At 39.9% G+C, this 15,624-nt stretch overlaps 1 protein-coding gene across 1 annotated transcript in view; it reads left to right on the top strand.

Moving 5' to 3' along the window:
* The first annotated feature begins 12,108 nt into the window (after positions 1-12,108).
* The window catches only part of PPP1R13B (protein phosphatase 1 regulatory subunit 13B), a 70,941-nt gene continuing 67,425 nt past the window's right edge, over positions 12,109-15,624 (top strand). The window contains exon 1 of the mRNA XM_054198026.1: positions 12,109-12,397. Within this exon, the coding sequence (XP_054054001.1) occupies positions 12,389-12,397 (9 nt within the window). The 5' untranslated portion in view covers positions 12,109-12,388. The remainder of the gene's footprint in view (positions 12,398-15,624) is intronic.

The raw sequence follows: 15,624 nt of genomic DNA, 5'->3' as shown, positions 1-15,624 counted from the left end.
ATTCTGTACCAAGGATACATAGAGTATAAAACAAAACTGGACTTCATGTCATGTTTTGTTTAAATTTAGCCTAATCTGCTTTTGAGAAGATTAAGAGGCTTAAGTCATTTTAATGACTTAATGCTTACATACACGTTTTTAACTATTTCACTGAAACATCTTAAATCTTTCAGCTTGATTGAAGTTTTGCTTTTCAATCTCTCTGACTGCAGAATCTGGCCATAACTTAAGTATTTTGTATTTGAATAGTCACGAGCTTGGTAACTTCACCTGCTGATGGTGAACATTCCAAACACTGGTTGCCTTTAATTTCTTCAAAATTTATACTTCTGCTTAAGCTTAATAGCTATACTTACTATGAGTAGAGTAAATTTAGGAGTCGTATTTCTCTGAAAGCTTTTTTAAAGGGAGGTATAGCATTACTCAATTTGAAAAGAATAGGTGACATCTATCTTTTCATACATTCTTGACGTTTTTTCCACTATCCACAGTTTTCCTTGTTGTTGCATCTTCCCTTGATATGTTTTTAGCTGATTCTTTCGTCATTTCTATATGGGTTTTTCAGTGTTTCCTCACCGCAGAAGAATGAATGAGAAGTAGAAAGAAGTCACTATTTGTTTCTTTACATAAAACCAAGTGCATCCAGAAGCGGGGAACAGAGAATAAAAACTAGAAGAAAATGGAGCTTCAAATGAACAGATATTAGGCCAGTGGTGATTACAGGGTGGGTCAGAGTTGCGGTATAGTTAATAAGTGCTTCAGATTGAAAATTTATGCTAGGTAAGGAGCTATATGTGCATTTGTAATGCAAATTTATGATCACTAAGTTAGAGTTCCTAAGTTAGAGTTCCTAAGATACTACACATACTTCAAATGACCTGCTTTAGCAATTTCAATTACAGAGCTGAGGAAAACAAGCTAAGGAAAAAACATTAATCACTACAGGATTTGCCTCACCTAAGCTAGAACCTAGTACACTGGGACTGAGCTACATCAACATGCTGTCTGATCTAGATGTTAATTGAAAAGAAAGAGGAGCTTCTGCTAACCTGCCCTTGGAGCACAGTTAACTGCACTTTGAGGTAAACTTAACCTACTTCAACTCTTAACGCTTCATGATATCTGACTTGCTTGATTTACTAGTGGGGAAAGAAAGAACATATGGTTGGCTATGTCTGGGTTCTGAAAACTACAATTTCTACTGCAGTAATCTATCTGCAACTGGTTCTTAGTGCATCTCTGTCAGAAATTTCTATGAAGGTTGCAGAATATGTCTTCCTGATTGTGATTCTTAACATACAAATCTCTGCAAAAGATAAGGGAAGTAAAACTGGTGTTTGTGTTTAAGTTGATTTTTTTTTTTTAACTTGAGTGGGATACAGGAGGAAGAAATTAACTTTCAGTCAGTGTCTTGACTCAAAAGCAGAAATCAACAATAATGTGTAGCACCTGTAGTACTATCTATAAACTTTCTGCTCCCCTATGCTGAAGCATACCAGGTAGTATAGAAGACAATAGGGGAAAGTTAGCTAAGGCATCATAAGCGCTATTTCTTACTTACAGTGAGGTGTGGAAGGAGTAATCAGTTTTGGTTGGAGCACTGGCATTTGGGGTGTAGCCCTAGGTAAAGAAGCATTGCAAAGGAATACCCTTGAAGTGAATTATTTTAGAACATGTGCCCTTTTTTCTAATGTAGCTAAGGTGATTTCTAAGGTTAACTTAAAAAGGTTTTCTTGTTCCAGTTAAGTGTCTGTATAGACAAGCCTCATCTCTGAAACAAACTTATTTTCTATGCAAATGACTATTTAAGATCAGGACTTTAATACGTGGAGGTAATAATCACCGTGATTCACAATTAAACACTGGTGGGGAAAATGCTTACTGCTCATTGACGGATCATGCTGTTCCTGTTTAGCTGCTGCCTCCTTATATTGCTGACGTTTCTAAAACAAGAGGATTACATTTAAACTTTGTGTAGTAAAATAGTTCAGCAACTGCATTTTTCATTTGTTGCCTGTGATAAGGCATCAGCAATGACAAAAACTGACTGTTTATTACCTTTGCAATGTTAGTGGAACAACAAACTCCTATAGGGGTTGAAAAGCCTCATCTAGGAACTGCAGCACCATCTTGGCCAAGTTCTGCTCTGTCACTGGTAATTTTTATTTTTTTTTAAACCAATAGAGAACATGAAAGCTCAGCAGCAGGGAGCTGTATTAATAATGACAATGCTAATGTAAGATGTGGTCTTTTTACAGTACAAGTACTTCTGTACTTACGGCCAGGATTTCTCATTGTGGAGCTCTGAGATTTCTAGAATATTTTCAAGCGTTGTCCTACAATTAGGAATCTCAGAGTATCCCCTGCATGCTAATGAAGTATTATGGAATACTCTAGGGGAGCAGCAAAATACAGTCAGAGCTAAGGAAACATTAGTCACAGGGCCCAGCCTACATAACCTCTTTAATGGCTAACTTGGAAAAAAAAACCAAATGTGTATTCATGTTAATTGTGAGGATGAGTAAAGTTGCAGGAAATGATCTAAAGTAAAACAGCTGAACCAGTCTCCTGTTTATCTGAATCATGATAGCAAACCACTTTTTGTAGTGCAAATACAGCCTGATACAGAGCTGGTATGTATACATGTATTGTACTTTTAGTCCCTAAGGAAGGAAAACTATCAGGTGCTTGTTAGACACAGGTGATTATATGTGACATCACCCCCAGATGGCTGAAATTAAATTAACTGAGGTAATCAATGTGTGAAATTGCTATTGTTTCATTCACGGAAATCTGTAAAGCTACTAGGAAGGAAAGAATAGTAAGATGGAGATTCCCTGAGGCATTAAATATGTTGGTTAACAATTCTGTAAACGGAGAAACAAGAAGTGACAAGATAGTGCTTGAACAGCAATCTCTTCATACTATAATTCCATGACCTTTAGCAACTAATGTTTAGCAGCTAATAATCTCTTTACTTTAAGAATATAAAGCCATGTGACTCTGATTTGGTAATTTATGAAGAACTCGTAAACAAGAAATTCCTGTAGTCTGCTGCACTGCTGCAGGCAAACTTAAAATTGTACTTGGACACAATTACTTTCCCCTACCTCAAAATGAACTGACCACCACAAGAATGGATTATTTTGAAGTTTTAATTAAATTCTGCTAAGGGTACTATGATTTCTTTGGTTGTGGTTTTAACAGTATGAGTACTCTGGCAGCTACACCAACTTGTGGAGTTTCCACCCTTATACCACAGTGCTGTGCTCCTCATAGTTGTGCTGATACAACTATTTGTGAATTGGGTCAGGCAATCTTTCGTAATTTTGGAGGTTTTTTTCCCCTCTAAAATATCAAAACAAGCACTTAGGGTTTTTCTGTTTTAATTTGGATCCATCTCCTGACCCCGTTTACAGCAAAGCTGCTTTACAGCACAACAGTGTTGTGTTGTTTTTTGTTTGGTTTTTTTTTGCAGAAAAGGGGCAGAAGAATCAGAACTTCTAGCTTCCCATTCACTCACCTAGCTTTCCTAATTCATTGTGTCCCTTACAGTAATTTAATGCAAGTTTCCTCCTCATAGCCAGCTACGCACATGATCAAAGGACTGTCTCTCCCATAAGAATTGTCATCACTGTCACAGGAATAAAAAGAATGCAGAACTTCACCCTGTATACAAAATCAGGAGTGTCAGCTTGTGCTTCAGCAAAAGGGCAGAACCTTGCTTCCTTCCTCTGTGACAGCGTATCGCTTTATCAAGTTTATAGTATCACTTAATTAATTGGGACAAATGAACAAAGGGGGGAACAGGGACAACAACTGTACCACAATATCCTAATGCTCAATAATTGCAGGAAGAATACTTTTAGTAATAAAGGATAAATTTGAAAGTGGTTCTGCTAGTCAGATTATATTAGTGGTTGTCATCAAATGAAAATACACTTTTTAATTATTATGACCTTCAAAAACCTAAAGTAACTTTTTTTTTTTATTTACATGATCTTTAACTATTTTCCATCCATATCATCACAGTAACTTCAGCTATCTGCTGGAACAAACAATAGAGATTTCTTCAGAGCTAATGAAGTGTGTTTGCTAGAAAATGATAATAGGGATTCTGTGGGTGGTAGAAGTAACAGCAGTATACTGAATGAATCCCATCTGTGATGACTACTTCTGCCTACACAGATTTTTCCTGCAGTATCAGTTGTAGTCTTTATTTCTTGTTTTAACCTGTTGTGTTTAGCATGCTTTTGATAATACTAAGAATTGCTGCAATTAAGGGGGAATTCTTTAGGTATGAAATAGAAACTGTTGTGAGATATTTCACAAGGAATGCTATATAAACAAGCAAAATGGCAACAACTAAACTGAATACAACCAGAATATTATGGGAGAAGAAAGGAGGGGATTATTAAAATGGATTAGAATGTGAACGGGCATTTGATACAGGACCAAGAATAGAGGGAAGGATACCCTTTTTTTTTGGGTCTAACCAAAAGCATTTCCACTTTTATCATTAACTCCATTATTTATCTTGAGGATATATATAGCAGTCTCAAGCTGTACTTTTTTGCAGCACTGTTACTGACTCTTTACCCTTGATGCTTCAGGTATACCTTTTAGTTTAATGTACTTGTATTAAAAAATAGCCTTGCTTAAATTCTCTACCTCACACTCCTTATACTCCTTGTTGTATTCCACATATCATATCACATTCAGCCTGAAAAGAAAATACTTTTGGCTCCCAGTTAGGACCTCAAGACACTTCTTTAAAATACTTAGCAAAAATTTAAATTATGCATTTCTTTCAGTAAGCTAAGAATTGGAGTCATACCAATTTTAACAAAGGATCTGACTCTTGTTTCAGTAAACACTAAGACATAAATACTTTTCAGCATACTTTGATTTAGTTAATTCTTTTGGAGTAATGCAACTAGAAAAGGAATCTTGCCAAAAATATTTTTACTTTGCTTTTAACTTACGTATTCTTATTAATGCTAACTATCACACCTCTTTTTAAATTAAGGCTATTAATTTAAACATGCACTCAGGTCTGTCTTGAAGGACAAAAACAGAAGGCAAGAAAACAATTGTGTAGAAATTTCACATAGCAATTGGAAAAAAAGATAAAAGATTCAAGTTATTTTACCTTGTGCTGTAGCTTGTTCTTTTATAGAATAGAAATACTGGTTTTGAGTTTGAGACATAAGAGACAAACCTTTAAAGTAGCATCTAATCATACCCAAGCAAGTAGGCTATTATTTTGTGTACTCCATGACGAACACATTCCAGTCTTTTCAAATCTTCTGAGGTTCAGCTGCATATTATGACATCTTCTTTGACTAAATCAACCTAAAATAGATTCTAAACACATACCAGTGATACATTTTTCTACTGTCACTATCTCTAGGCCTATCCATCAATGCCCTATCCAGTTCATCTCCCTTTACTGTTGACATTCTTCTGTTTATGCAGCTAAGAATTGCAGTAAACCTTGTCGTAGGATCACAACAGTAAAAATAAAAAATATTCAGAAATATGTATCTGGAAGACTAGAAATCATGGCACTTAAGAGGCAAAATCAATTTGTCTCATTAATGTTCCCAGGACTAGAACATAATTGTTCTACCCGGAATAGCAGTATTTGTACAAACAGTTAAAGAAGATGAAACTTAAGCATCAGAAAGGGATAATACCAGTATTTTTGTTTATAACGTGAAAACAGCATCACTGCAAATATCTTAAATTACATTTGCTGGTCAGATTATGAGTGCAGCTTCTCTCCTATAAAAATGCACTATTAAAAAAGTGTCTGTGACAGAAAAACTCAGTATCATAATAAATTTTATACACCTATATAGAAGACAGCCATGCTGTGACATGTTTTGGTAATCAAAAAGTCCAAAAAGTGATCACTTAAGGTGTTGTAGTTTTGGGGTTTTTAAAAAATATATATATATATCTCTAAAAAAATGTTTTCTATAGTGGTGTATCTTAAATCATAAACATATTCTGTTTCAACATTGTAATGGTGTTTTATTTAAATGGATTCAATATTCTATATCATATTTTTGGAGGAAACTTACCTTGTGTATTCTGATCTGTAAAATCTGTGGTGAGTACCCACACCAAAAAAGCTAAAGAATGTTATTTCCAGTAGCGTAGTCTTAATAATGTAGTTGTTTAAATACTAATTATAAACAGACTACTGTGGTGTTTTTTAAAAAATACACATTTAATTTGGTTTATAGTTTCTTTCCCCTTCTATATGTATTATTCTGCTCAGAGACATGTTTTTCTCTCCAAGTCTTCTTTGCACATCGCCTTGTCTCTGAAAAACACCTTCCAGTATATCCCAGACTTGAGAATCAAGCAAAGGACTTTCCTAATCTCCCCTTCCAAGCTGCAATCCTTCAAGTTCACCCATTACCAGGTACAACAGCAGGAACCAAGTACATCATACCCTCTGACCTACTTACCTCAAGTAAGCTAACCAAGAAAAAGACATATTCTAGAAGACGCACATTTCAAATTGGGAATTACTGAGTTTGAATATGGGAATAATACAGATTTAATGTGAAAACAAACCTGCATCTGGTCCAGCAGTAAACGTAAGAAAAGAAAGCAGATTGTTTTAAATTACAGTAAATAAAATAGTTGCTCATCTTAAACAAGGAAGTGATGGTTAATAGAAAAGTTGAAGGTTAGCTGCCCAGTATTTTTGCAGCATGGGGTAAAAACTAATCCTGTATCACAGAATTCTGCGTTAGAATTTAATAGAGAGGAAATACTTGAAATCACTTCATACAGAAATTGTTAAAAACACTTGAGTACTTGACTCACTGAATCATGATTGAGATACCTGAGAACAATTTTAGACTTACAGTAACAAATGAAATGGCTGGACTCAAAACATGACCCATCCTTTTCCCCCTCAAACTTTAGCCAAGTCGTATACCCAAAACGAAGTGGCATATAAAAAAAGTAAAGAGTGAAGGATTAACTTGTTACTCTTTCCAGTCATTAATGTTTCAACCAATAACCCATCATCTAGCTAGTCAGATACTTCCACTCATCATGGGCATATTGAAAATTTAAGAAAAAAGATTTTTGTAGAGAAACATCTTGAGAGCCCAAATGGTTATAAGGCTAAAGGTACAAGTAGAGAGAACCTCTCCCAGGACATTTAAGGTGGTGTGTTCTCCACCCCTTCGAATATAGTTCATGTTTTCATCATTATAAATTACAGGGAAGCAGAATAAGATTTTCTGCCTGTGAAAACGATGGTGTGTAATCTGTCTTGTAGAGCTATAGCTTCAACATAAAAAATTAACAATACCTATTAGTGTAAGAATTTTGTGAGAATGTACAGCAACACACTTGCAGTGAGGCCACAGCATTCTCCACTAAGTACGCTCTTTTGCATCATGCGTATTGGATTAAGCATACAATTTATGTTATTGTTTAAAGAAATTACATTGCTAATCCACCAAATGCAGGGCTGAAACACATGACATATCAGACACTCAAATCCCCAGGAAGTGCGCACAGCTATGCTGTAGACAGATCCCATGGCTTCACTCCTGCTTTAATTATTATGCTCCTTTTCAGAATGATGCACTGAGTGGATTGTACTATGGAAACTTTAGAACATTAGTCATCTAGTCCAGCATACATTACTTTAGAATATTACAAGGTAGTGATGAAAAAGTATTTTTCTCCTATTCACGTGTCTCAAATACTGTATACAAAACAGACATCAAAGTGTTTCCTTTAGATTATTATTTATAGTTTATCTCTGAACAGGTTTGGTGGGGTTTACAATGCATTGGCTGCATATGAATTCAAACATGACAGCATATGACTACGGTTCACTATGAATTCCTTATTGTTGCAGCCTTAGGAAGTCAGCTTGATTCTGGAGTAAGAGGTTACTTAAGGTCACAGTAACAAATTAAAATACCTTTTTTTTAAATATACACACTTACTTTACACAGTATTTCGCAAAAGATTTTAAGCTGCCTGCTGTGAAACTTTCCTTGAAATACTTAGGTTTTTTGTTTGTATCATCTGTTACCTAGCACTGCACCTGTATGTTAACTGCCTGGCAAGTTAGAAGTACTTCTGTGTTTCAACTTCTAAAATTGCTTACCTGCTCATGGCCAGTTCCACCTGCATTACAGCAAATGCTTAGTGTAATTTTTGAAAGGAGAGTTATATTCTGTAATAAAGTAATCCCCTTATTCATTTAGAAAGGGTACATTAATTTTGTTGTAATACACATACACAAAAAACCCCAACACTCCTAACCCATAACTCACTCTTTAGAGATTTTATTCTGCCAGTTGTGAGGAAACCCATCCTAACTGTAGCCATCCAAACGTGCTCTCTAATCTGAGCTAGTCATCCAGGCTCCATCTTTAATCAATAGAGAGATAGGCACCTTCAAAGGCCAAGAGATTTAGATAGTGGGATAAGTATCTCAGCATGGAATGAATTGCCTGCAGAACTGCCCCTCTCCCTTCCCATCCCAATTTATCCAGAGAAGGAGCCTAGATGACTGACTGAGACTGCACGCCTAACTTCCAGGCTACTAAAGTTGGATAAGATGCATCCCACCCTAAATGTTTGACCTCTGAGACTGTTTCTGGCTATAAATAGTTATTTAAAAATAATACCACATGAAAAGAAAAAGCGTTTAATTAATTAAAAATAAACACTTACTTTCCTGTGACACCTCCAAAGCCTGAAAACATTTTCCTATGCTCCAGAAAAGCTTCTCAACAAATACTTGGATACAATAAGGTAGGAAAGCTCATTTTCCTCCTTTTGTCTATGCATAAAAAAGAAGTAGGAGAGATTCAGACCTAATAGTTTTAGAAAGCATCTACTTTTGAAAAATCTCGCTAGAAGATACTTAAAAAACCTAAGTAGGAATTGGAACTTCATCAGTAGTGCTCCTGAAAATCTCATTAGTCTCCCACCTGTATCTTTGGGAATCTCTGCTTGTCCTAAGAATAACATTGTGCATGATCAAATAATTAGCTGCAGTTAATATCCCTTTTTTCAATAAAGGTGGGTTAAATACAAAACACACTTTGATAATTTTTCCTCTGTGTATCTGTAAATTTCAAGTGTTTTAGGAAAACACGAAAATGATAGTTTATACATTTCAATTTCTAGCTAAGCACAAGCTCAGCACAAATCTCAAAAACTAACCCTACCATAACTAATAAACAGTAATTCTTCATTTTTTATGTTGTAAGTTGAATAAATGTCTGTTCAGCTATAGTGGCTTCAATTTGTAAAGTTAAATAGTATTGCTCTGTTTTTTTTAAGAACCAAGAGAAGCATAAAAGGTATTTGCCTATCATGTTTTAATACTTACACCAACAAATAAGCACAAACCTTTTCCTGTAGAGCACCTCTCACAAAGGGAACATATTTGGAAGCAAATAATTTGGGTTCTGTATCTCTGGCTTTATCTGCTTCCATAACCAAATTCTCTTACCTTATCTTCTTAGGCATTCCCCAAATCATGACTGCTTTCACACAACCTCACTTATCTGACAGACAACTAACTTGTAGTTATCACTGGCCCCTCTGGCCAAGCAACATAATTTCTAGAAAGTCAGACCGGTCATTTGGCATGGCAATGCATGGGCAACGGGGTGGGGGGAAAAACAAACTACATTATTACACGTGACCACCTTCCTGCTCACAGTAAACAAAACATTTGTATATATTCTAAGTTGGAATCGGAAGATTTTTATAATGGCTGCTCAGTTCCTTGTCTGATAAAACAGTGGTTCCCAAAAAGATTCTTCTGTGGGAGAAATGTTAATTTATCACACTGCAGGTAGAGTTCTAAGTCTATGCTTTGTAAAGATTTGTAATTTTTTTTTTCCTCCTTCTTTCCTAATTTCTGTGGGAAAATGGAGGTGGGAAGGGATGAGGCAAGTGGGTTTTTTCAAGGAAAGCAGAAACAGGAATAGGAACAGACTTGCATATAGAGTACGTACTCTACCTTTTGAAGACATTCCCTCTTGGTCCAAGGTATCCGGTCTGTCTGGTTGCTGCATTGGCTGAACCTGCATCTGCCAAAAGCAACGCAAGGTCGGCAAACTTTTATACTAGAGGCCATTATTCCAACAGAGGCACTGCACGGAGGAGCGCCTGCCTTCCCAGGAGCAATTGTCTACACCAGATTCTCCCACTTCTCGTTTTGTCAGCATTCCTCCTGCTGCAATGGAAAAGTAATAGCGGGGTAACACAGTATTTTAGATTTTATTATCAATCACTGAAAATGGGGAGAAGTCAGCTATAAATTATACCAGCAAAGAAATTATATACCATCATTTAAGAATCGCTGGCAAAAAAGCCAACCTGGTTAATGAGAAAGACCATAATTTTTAAAGAACAAGTGTGACAAAAGGTGCACGATTCCCCTGTTGTTAAAATTAGAATTTCACAACTAAGAGTAAGAAGACCAGTACATTTCTATTCACTGCTATTATTTTGTTCACTAAAGTTTGATATGAATTTGAAGATGATAAACTCCCCCCTTTTTTTTTTTTTCCTTAACGTACATAACTATGAGCACATTATAGCTGGTTTCATTTCAGGTCAGCCTAGTTGCAGGATTAATACTATTATTCTGAGCAGATCTTAAAGTTCTCTATTGGGTCAGAAGAATCATGATCTTACCCATTTCCAAAACTGTGCATGCAGATAGAATCACGTTTTACAAGAAAATGAGTATGACAATAGTATTATTGTGAGCAAGTAGCACTCCAAATAGTACTTGCAAAATAATTTTAAACTGACAAAGTATTATCTTGTGATGCTAATAGGTTTTCCCATAGGACTGATTTATTATAAGAAGCTTTGACCTATCACAAAGCTGACACCAGAGCTGCACATAACACTGACAAGGATATGCAGTGAAGTCTTACGCATGTATATATTAAGACAATTTACGCAATTATCTGGTATAGAGTCTTACATTAACAGGTTACATTTAACATACAAGCTGATATTCGAGATTAATACGCTATTATCAGTTACCCTCAGATTTACACAAACGGTATCTAAGCTCCTCTCAAAAACTTCCCAAGTTACCATTTTGTTCCCTCCTAGCTGAGATGTGTCACGGTGTTCTACAAAAAAAGTTAAAAGACTGTAAACCAGCCATTTACAGCAACAGCTGAAGCACCGGGTGGGTCCACGTATTTTGTAGGCTGGGATTTAAGACTCACAGCAATATGAGATTTGTCGACATTGCATGTGTCGCAGCGCTAACATATGGTGATGTTTTGACTTAAGAGTCGAGCTTGGCTTCTTCCAAGCTGTTAACTTTCATCTTGCCGTTGTAGCTCTACAGAACGAGACACCAGAAAACCAAGAAATTAAACTTTACTTTCAAACACGAGACCAAATCTAGGAGCCTGACGTCACGGTCCTGGACAGAAACACCTCTCTTGCTAGAAAAGGAGTAACGCGCGGGCGAAGGGATGGTAAAACGAGGGTGACGCTAGAGGTGACGTTCCCCTAGCCACCAGGAGCAGCGGCACACCGAGGCGCGTTTCGGTAGTCCCGGACGAGCTGCCGGGAAGCCCCCTCCCTCGCGCACCGCCGGGGGTTGACACCGCGGCGCTCCCCTCTGCCCGCGGGAGACCGACAGCCCACGCGTTAGCCCACGCGTTACCCCCCGGCTCCCCGCAACCCCGGCGGGTCGCGCCTCACCCCTTCGCCACCGCATTCCCCGCATTCCGGGGGTGGAAAGCGCCCGGTGCCGCTCCCTCGCGGCAACCCGCCCGCAGGAGGCAGCGCCCGCCAAGGGCCCAGACTGGGGGAGGAGGAGACCCGCGGAAAGAACGGGCGGGACTGAGCCCACGCGAAACGCAGCGGGAGGGCGACGGCAACCACCCGTGGGGCGACAGCGAGAGGGGGACGCGAGCCCGGCTCCGCGCGGTCACGTGTAGCACCGAAGCGCGCTCCCGAGCCGCGCGCGCCCGCCGCGCGCCTCCCGCCAACCCCGCCCCCGGCCCTTCCCGCCTCGGCCAATGAGGGCGCGGCGGCGGTTAACCCCTGTCGGGGCGGCGCGGCGCGGGCGGAGCGGAGCAGGAAGCACCGAGGGAAGGCAGGGAGGCCGCCGTCGCCGCGCTGAGGAGGAGGAGGGGGGTTGGGAGCCTGGCCGCCGTCGCCGCCTTCGCCTCTTCCTTCCGCCCGCTGCGGGGAGCGAGGCGCGCGGGAGGCACCTGTCACAGCCGCCAGGGCGAGCGCGGCGTCCTCCGCGGTGAGAGGCGGCGGCGGCAGCGGCAGGAGAGGCCTGTCACGGCACGGCGGCTGCTTCGGCGAGGCTGGCTGGGGGACGGCTGCGGAGATGATGCCGGTGAGTGGGAAGGGGTTGATTTGGCGTTGTCGCTTTCCCGGCCTGGCGCCGCTCTGCCGGGCGGTGGGACGGCTTGCCTTTTCCTGCGGGGCCGGCGGATGGAGTGCGCGGCGCCGCCGTCGCCTCCCGCCTGTGCCCCGGCCGGCCGGGGCAGAGGGCGACGGTGCTGGGGAGACGCCGTCGGGCTCCCCGCCGGGGGTGGGGCCGCCGGTCACCGCCGTCCCTGGCTTCTGGGAGACACACACCACCTACTCCCGCTCCTCCCCTCAGCGAGGGGCTGCCGCCCCCCTCCGCCCGCCCAGCCGCTCTCGGCGTTGCACCGGCCGTGACAGGTCGAGGGCCGCGTCCCCTCAGGCTTTGCCCTCACGTCCGCCTGACGGGGCTCCTTCCCCGCCTCCCGGCGCCCTCCCGCGCCCGCGGCGGTTTCCGCGGGGGGCAGCGGGGAGCGCAGGTTTCGCCGTCCGGGTATCGGCCGGTGCCGGCCGCCGAGGCCCGCTGTGAGGCGGGGGTGGGTTTTTCTGTGTGAGTGGGTGTGCGCGAGTGTGTGTGTGGGGTATGTTTGTTTGTTTATTTTGGTTTTTTCCTTCCAAACAGCCGATTTTTCGCCGCCCGGGTGTGGGGAAGGGGTAAGCGGTCCCGGGGCAGGCGGCTCCGGCCCTTCGGCCGCTTGTCAGGCGAGCGCAGGCGGCAGCTGATTCCAGCCTCGCCGCCTGGGAGGGAAAGGCGGTCGGTCTCCCTCCTCGGTTGCTGCCACCTCCTTTGTGAAACGCTCGTGTATTTATCAAAGATAAAACCTTTCATTTCCCTGCAAACAACCTTGATTGTCTCCTGTGACAGAATCTCTCCCCGTTTCCTTCCCCTCTCCCTCTTTCCCTCCCCCTTTGGCTGGTGCAGTGGTCAGAAGAGAGTTGCTCTTGATGACTGATCCTTTTATGACAGGATCCTCTCGAGACTGAGCAATAAACAATTACATTCTCTTTGTTGATTTCTTTCAAACTCTGTTTGATCTCAAACGTGGGTTTATGAGATACTCTATATAAGGGAGTATCTCCCCTGTCTTCTCGCATTCCAACAGAAATGAGCTTTTTATTTACAGTTGCTCTGCAGTGTTTGCAACCGAAGCACTGCAGCAAAATGCTTTTCAGTGAGAATGTTAAAGGCATCTTTTACAAAATTTCATTGCTCTAACTTTGTTTCATGACTGAGAGGAGGAAATAATTAGCTCAAACTAGATGTAAAATTTCAGACTGAAGAGTACAGGTAGTGTTTAAAAAAACAGGTATTGTGACAGACATTTTAATATGACATGCTTTTTAACTTCCAACTGCTAGGTACTGAAATATTCTATTGATACTATATAAGAATTTCACTACACTAGAAACCAGCAGTAGAGTTCACTGAGATACAGGCTTGTTCCATAAGCATATGGATGTTAGCTTGTAAAAACAGAACCAAGGTGACTGTCAGCTTTTTCAGCTTCCATTGCAACTTGGGTTATGCTTTTACATTCATAAAATTCTTATTGAAAACCTCGCATGCCAGTAACAGTCTAAGTCAGAACAGATCTATTTACTTGCCATTGCTAACCCGTGTTTGGGTTTCAGGCTAGTGTCATAACTTCCGTAGTGCAGTGATTGACTTTTTATAAAAAAAGTTTGGTTTTTTTTAACATATCTGAGTGTTTCTGCCGGTGTCTCATGTTACCTTCATGGTTGTTTAAATGTATCAGTTGTTTGTCCTTATTGGAAGGTGTTATAAGGTTCAGAGTTTTTGTTATGTTTTTGAAATGTACTTCAAAGCATTTTTAATACTGACGGCTGAATTTTAATAAAAACAAATTACCTTGCTACAATGGTAGTAATGTTGCAGATTAGAGCTTACTGAGTCTGAATCTTAAAATAATAAATATTTTACTTTTCCGAAGAGCTTTTAGATGCTGTTATGGACAGTCTATCATAAGGTAAACAGGAATATTTATATTTAAATGAACACTATGACAGTGCCTTTAGCATTCCAGTTTCTCATCCCAGCTCTCTTATTTCTGGACTGCAAGGATGAAAAAAACCAACCCCATTTACTGGAATAATCAACATATAATATCAAAACGATGCGAACATATGGCTGTGGAACTGGACCAAATGTTTTAGGTTTTTTTACTTGAGCTTTTGTATTCTGAAAAGAGAAAAGCTAGTGATCTGACTTGTCATGTGATGGAATTCCTTGAATTCATATTTATTAGAAGCTTTTTTCCTCCCTGATCCTGGTTTAGTGGGGGTTTTTTGATAATTAACAGATGTATATAATAGCAAGAGATACTTTAATACTACTAGACTTTGACGGTTGTAGCAAGTGTGTATCACTACAGTTTTTGTGTTAACAAATTAATATGAAATGTTATCAAACTTCGTTTCCTGTGTTCTGCATATATCAGAGTTGAAGTAGTTGATTGAGGACATTTTTCAATTGGTAATTTTTTTTACATTCCGTACAACCATTTTTAAGAATGAAGTCATATCTGAAGCATGGAAAGTGGAATGATCTCTTTTCCTTTTTTCCTGTGTTTTGTTGGTGGTGATTATTTTTTTTTTCCCCACATGGGGAACAGAGTTACTTCTGAGAGAGGTTTTAATCAGTTATGATTTCTTTTGTGACCAGCATACCTCCTTCTCTGTTCTTTAGCATCCTTTCCATACAAGTTCATGTTGCGTATTCTACTTCGTATTTAAAAAGTATAAAAATAACTATAGTCTTGGTCCTGAACACAGTTGGGCCTCAAGAAGTAATAATGATGTGGACTGCACTTTTCTCACCCGTTGTTTTTTGCTTTGCTGACAAGGCACATCTGTCATAAACTCTCTCATTGCCTTCAGGACATAAGGGCTATGTGTACGATGGGCTTATGATGCTCACTGAGTATCACCTCTAGTAAGGAACTTACTAAAAAAGCTGCTATAAGTATGCCTTGAACATAATGATGTTTTTTTCACTGAAAAAAAAGTTATTATTTATTGCAATCTTAGAATAATATGTGCAAACCCAGAACTATGTGGTATCCTTTCAAACAGGAAATCTTTTGAGTTAAAACAGCCACAGTTGTATTTTAGTTACAAAAATATTGTGGATGTAGCTCCTCTTTCAGCCATATAATCTATAACCTGTTTGGAGGAGCCTATTTTTTTTTTCCTTCCTTTTTTTTTTTCCTTAGCGTTTTTTTTGGTGGGACTTTA

Source organism: Rissa tridactyla, chromosome 4, assembly GCF_028500815.1.
Source record: "Rissa tridactyla isolate bRisTri1 chromosome 4, bRisTri1.patW.cur.20221130, whole genome shotgun sequence".
Taxonomy (NCBI): Eukaryota; Metazoa; Chordata; class Aves; order Charadriiformes; family Laridae; genus Rissa; species Rissa tridactyla.
The sequence above is the reverse complement of the archived record's forward strand: the minus strand, read 5'-3'. Positions and strand labels throughout refer to the sequence as shown.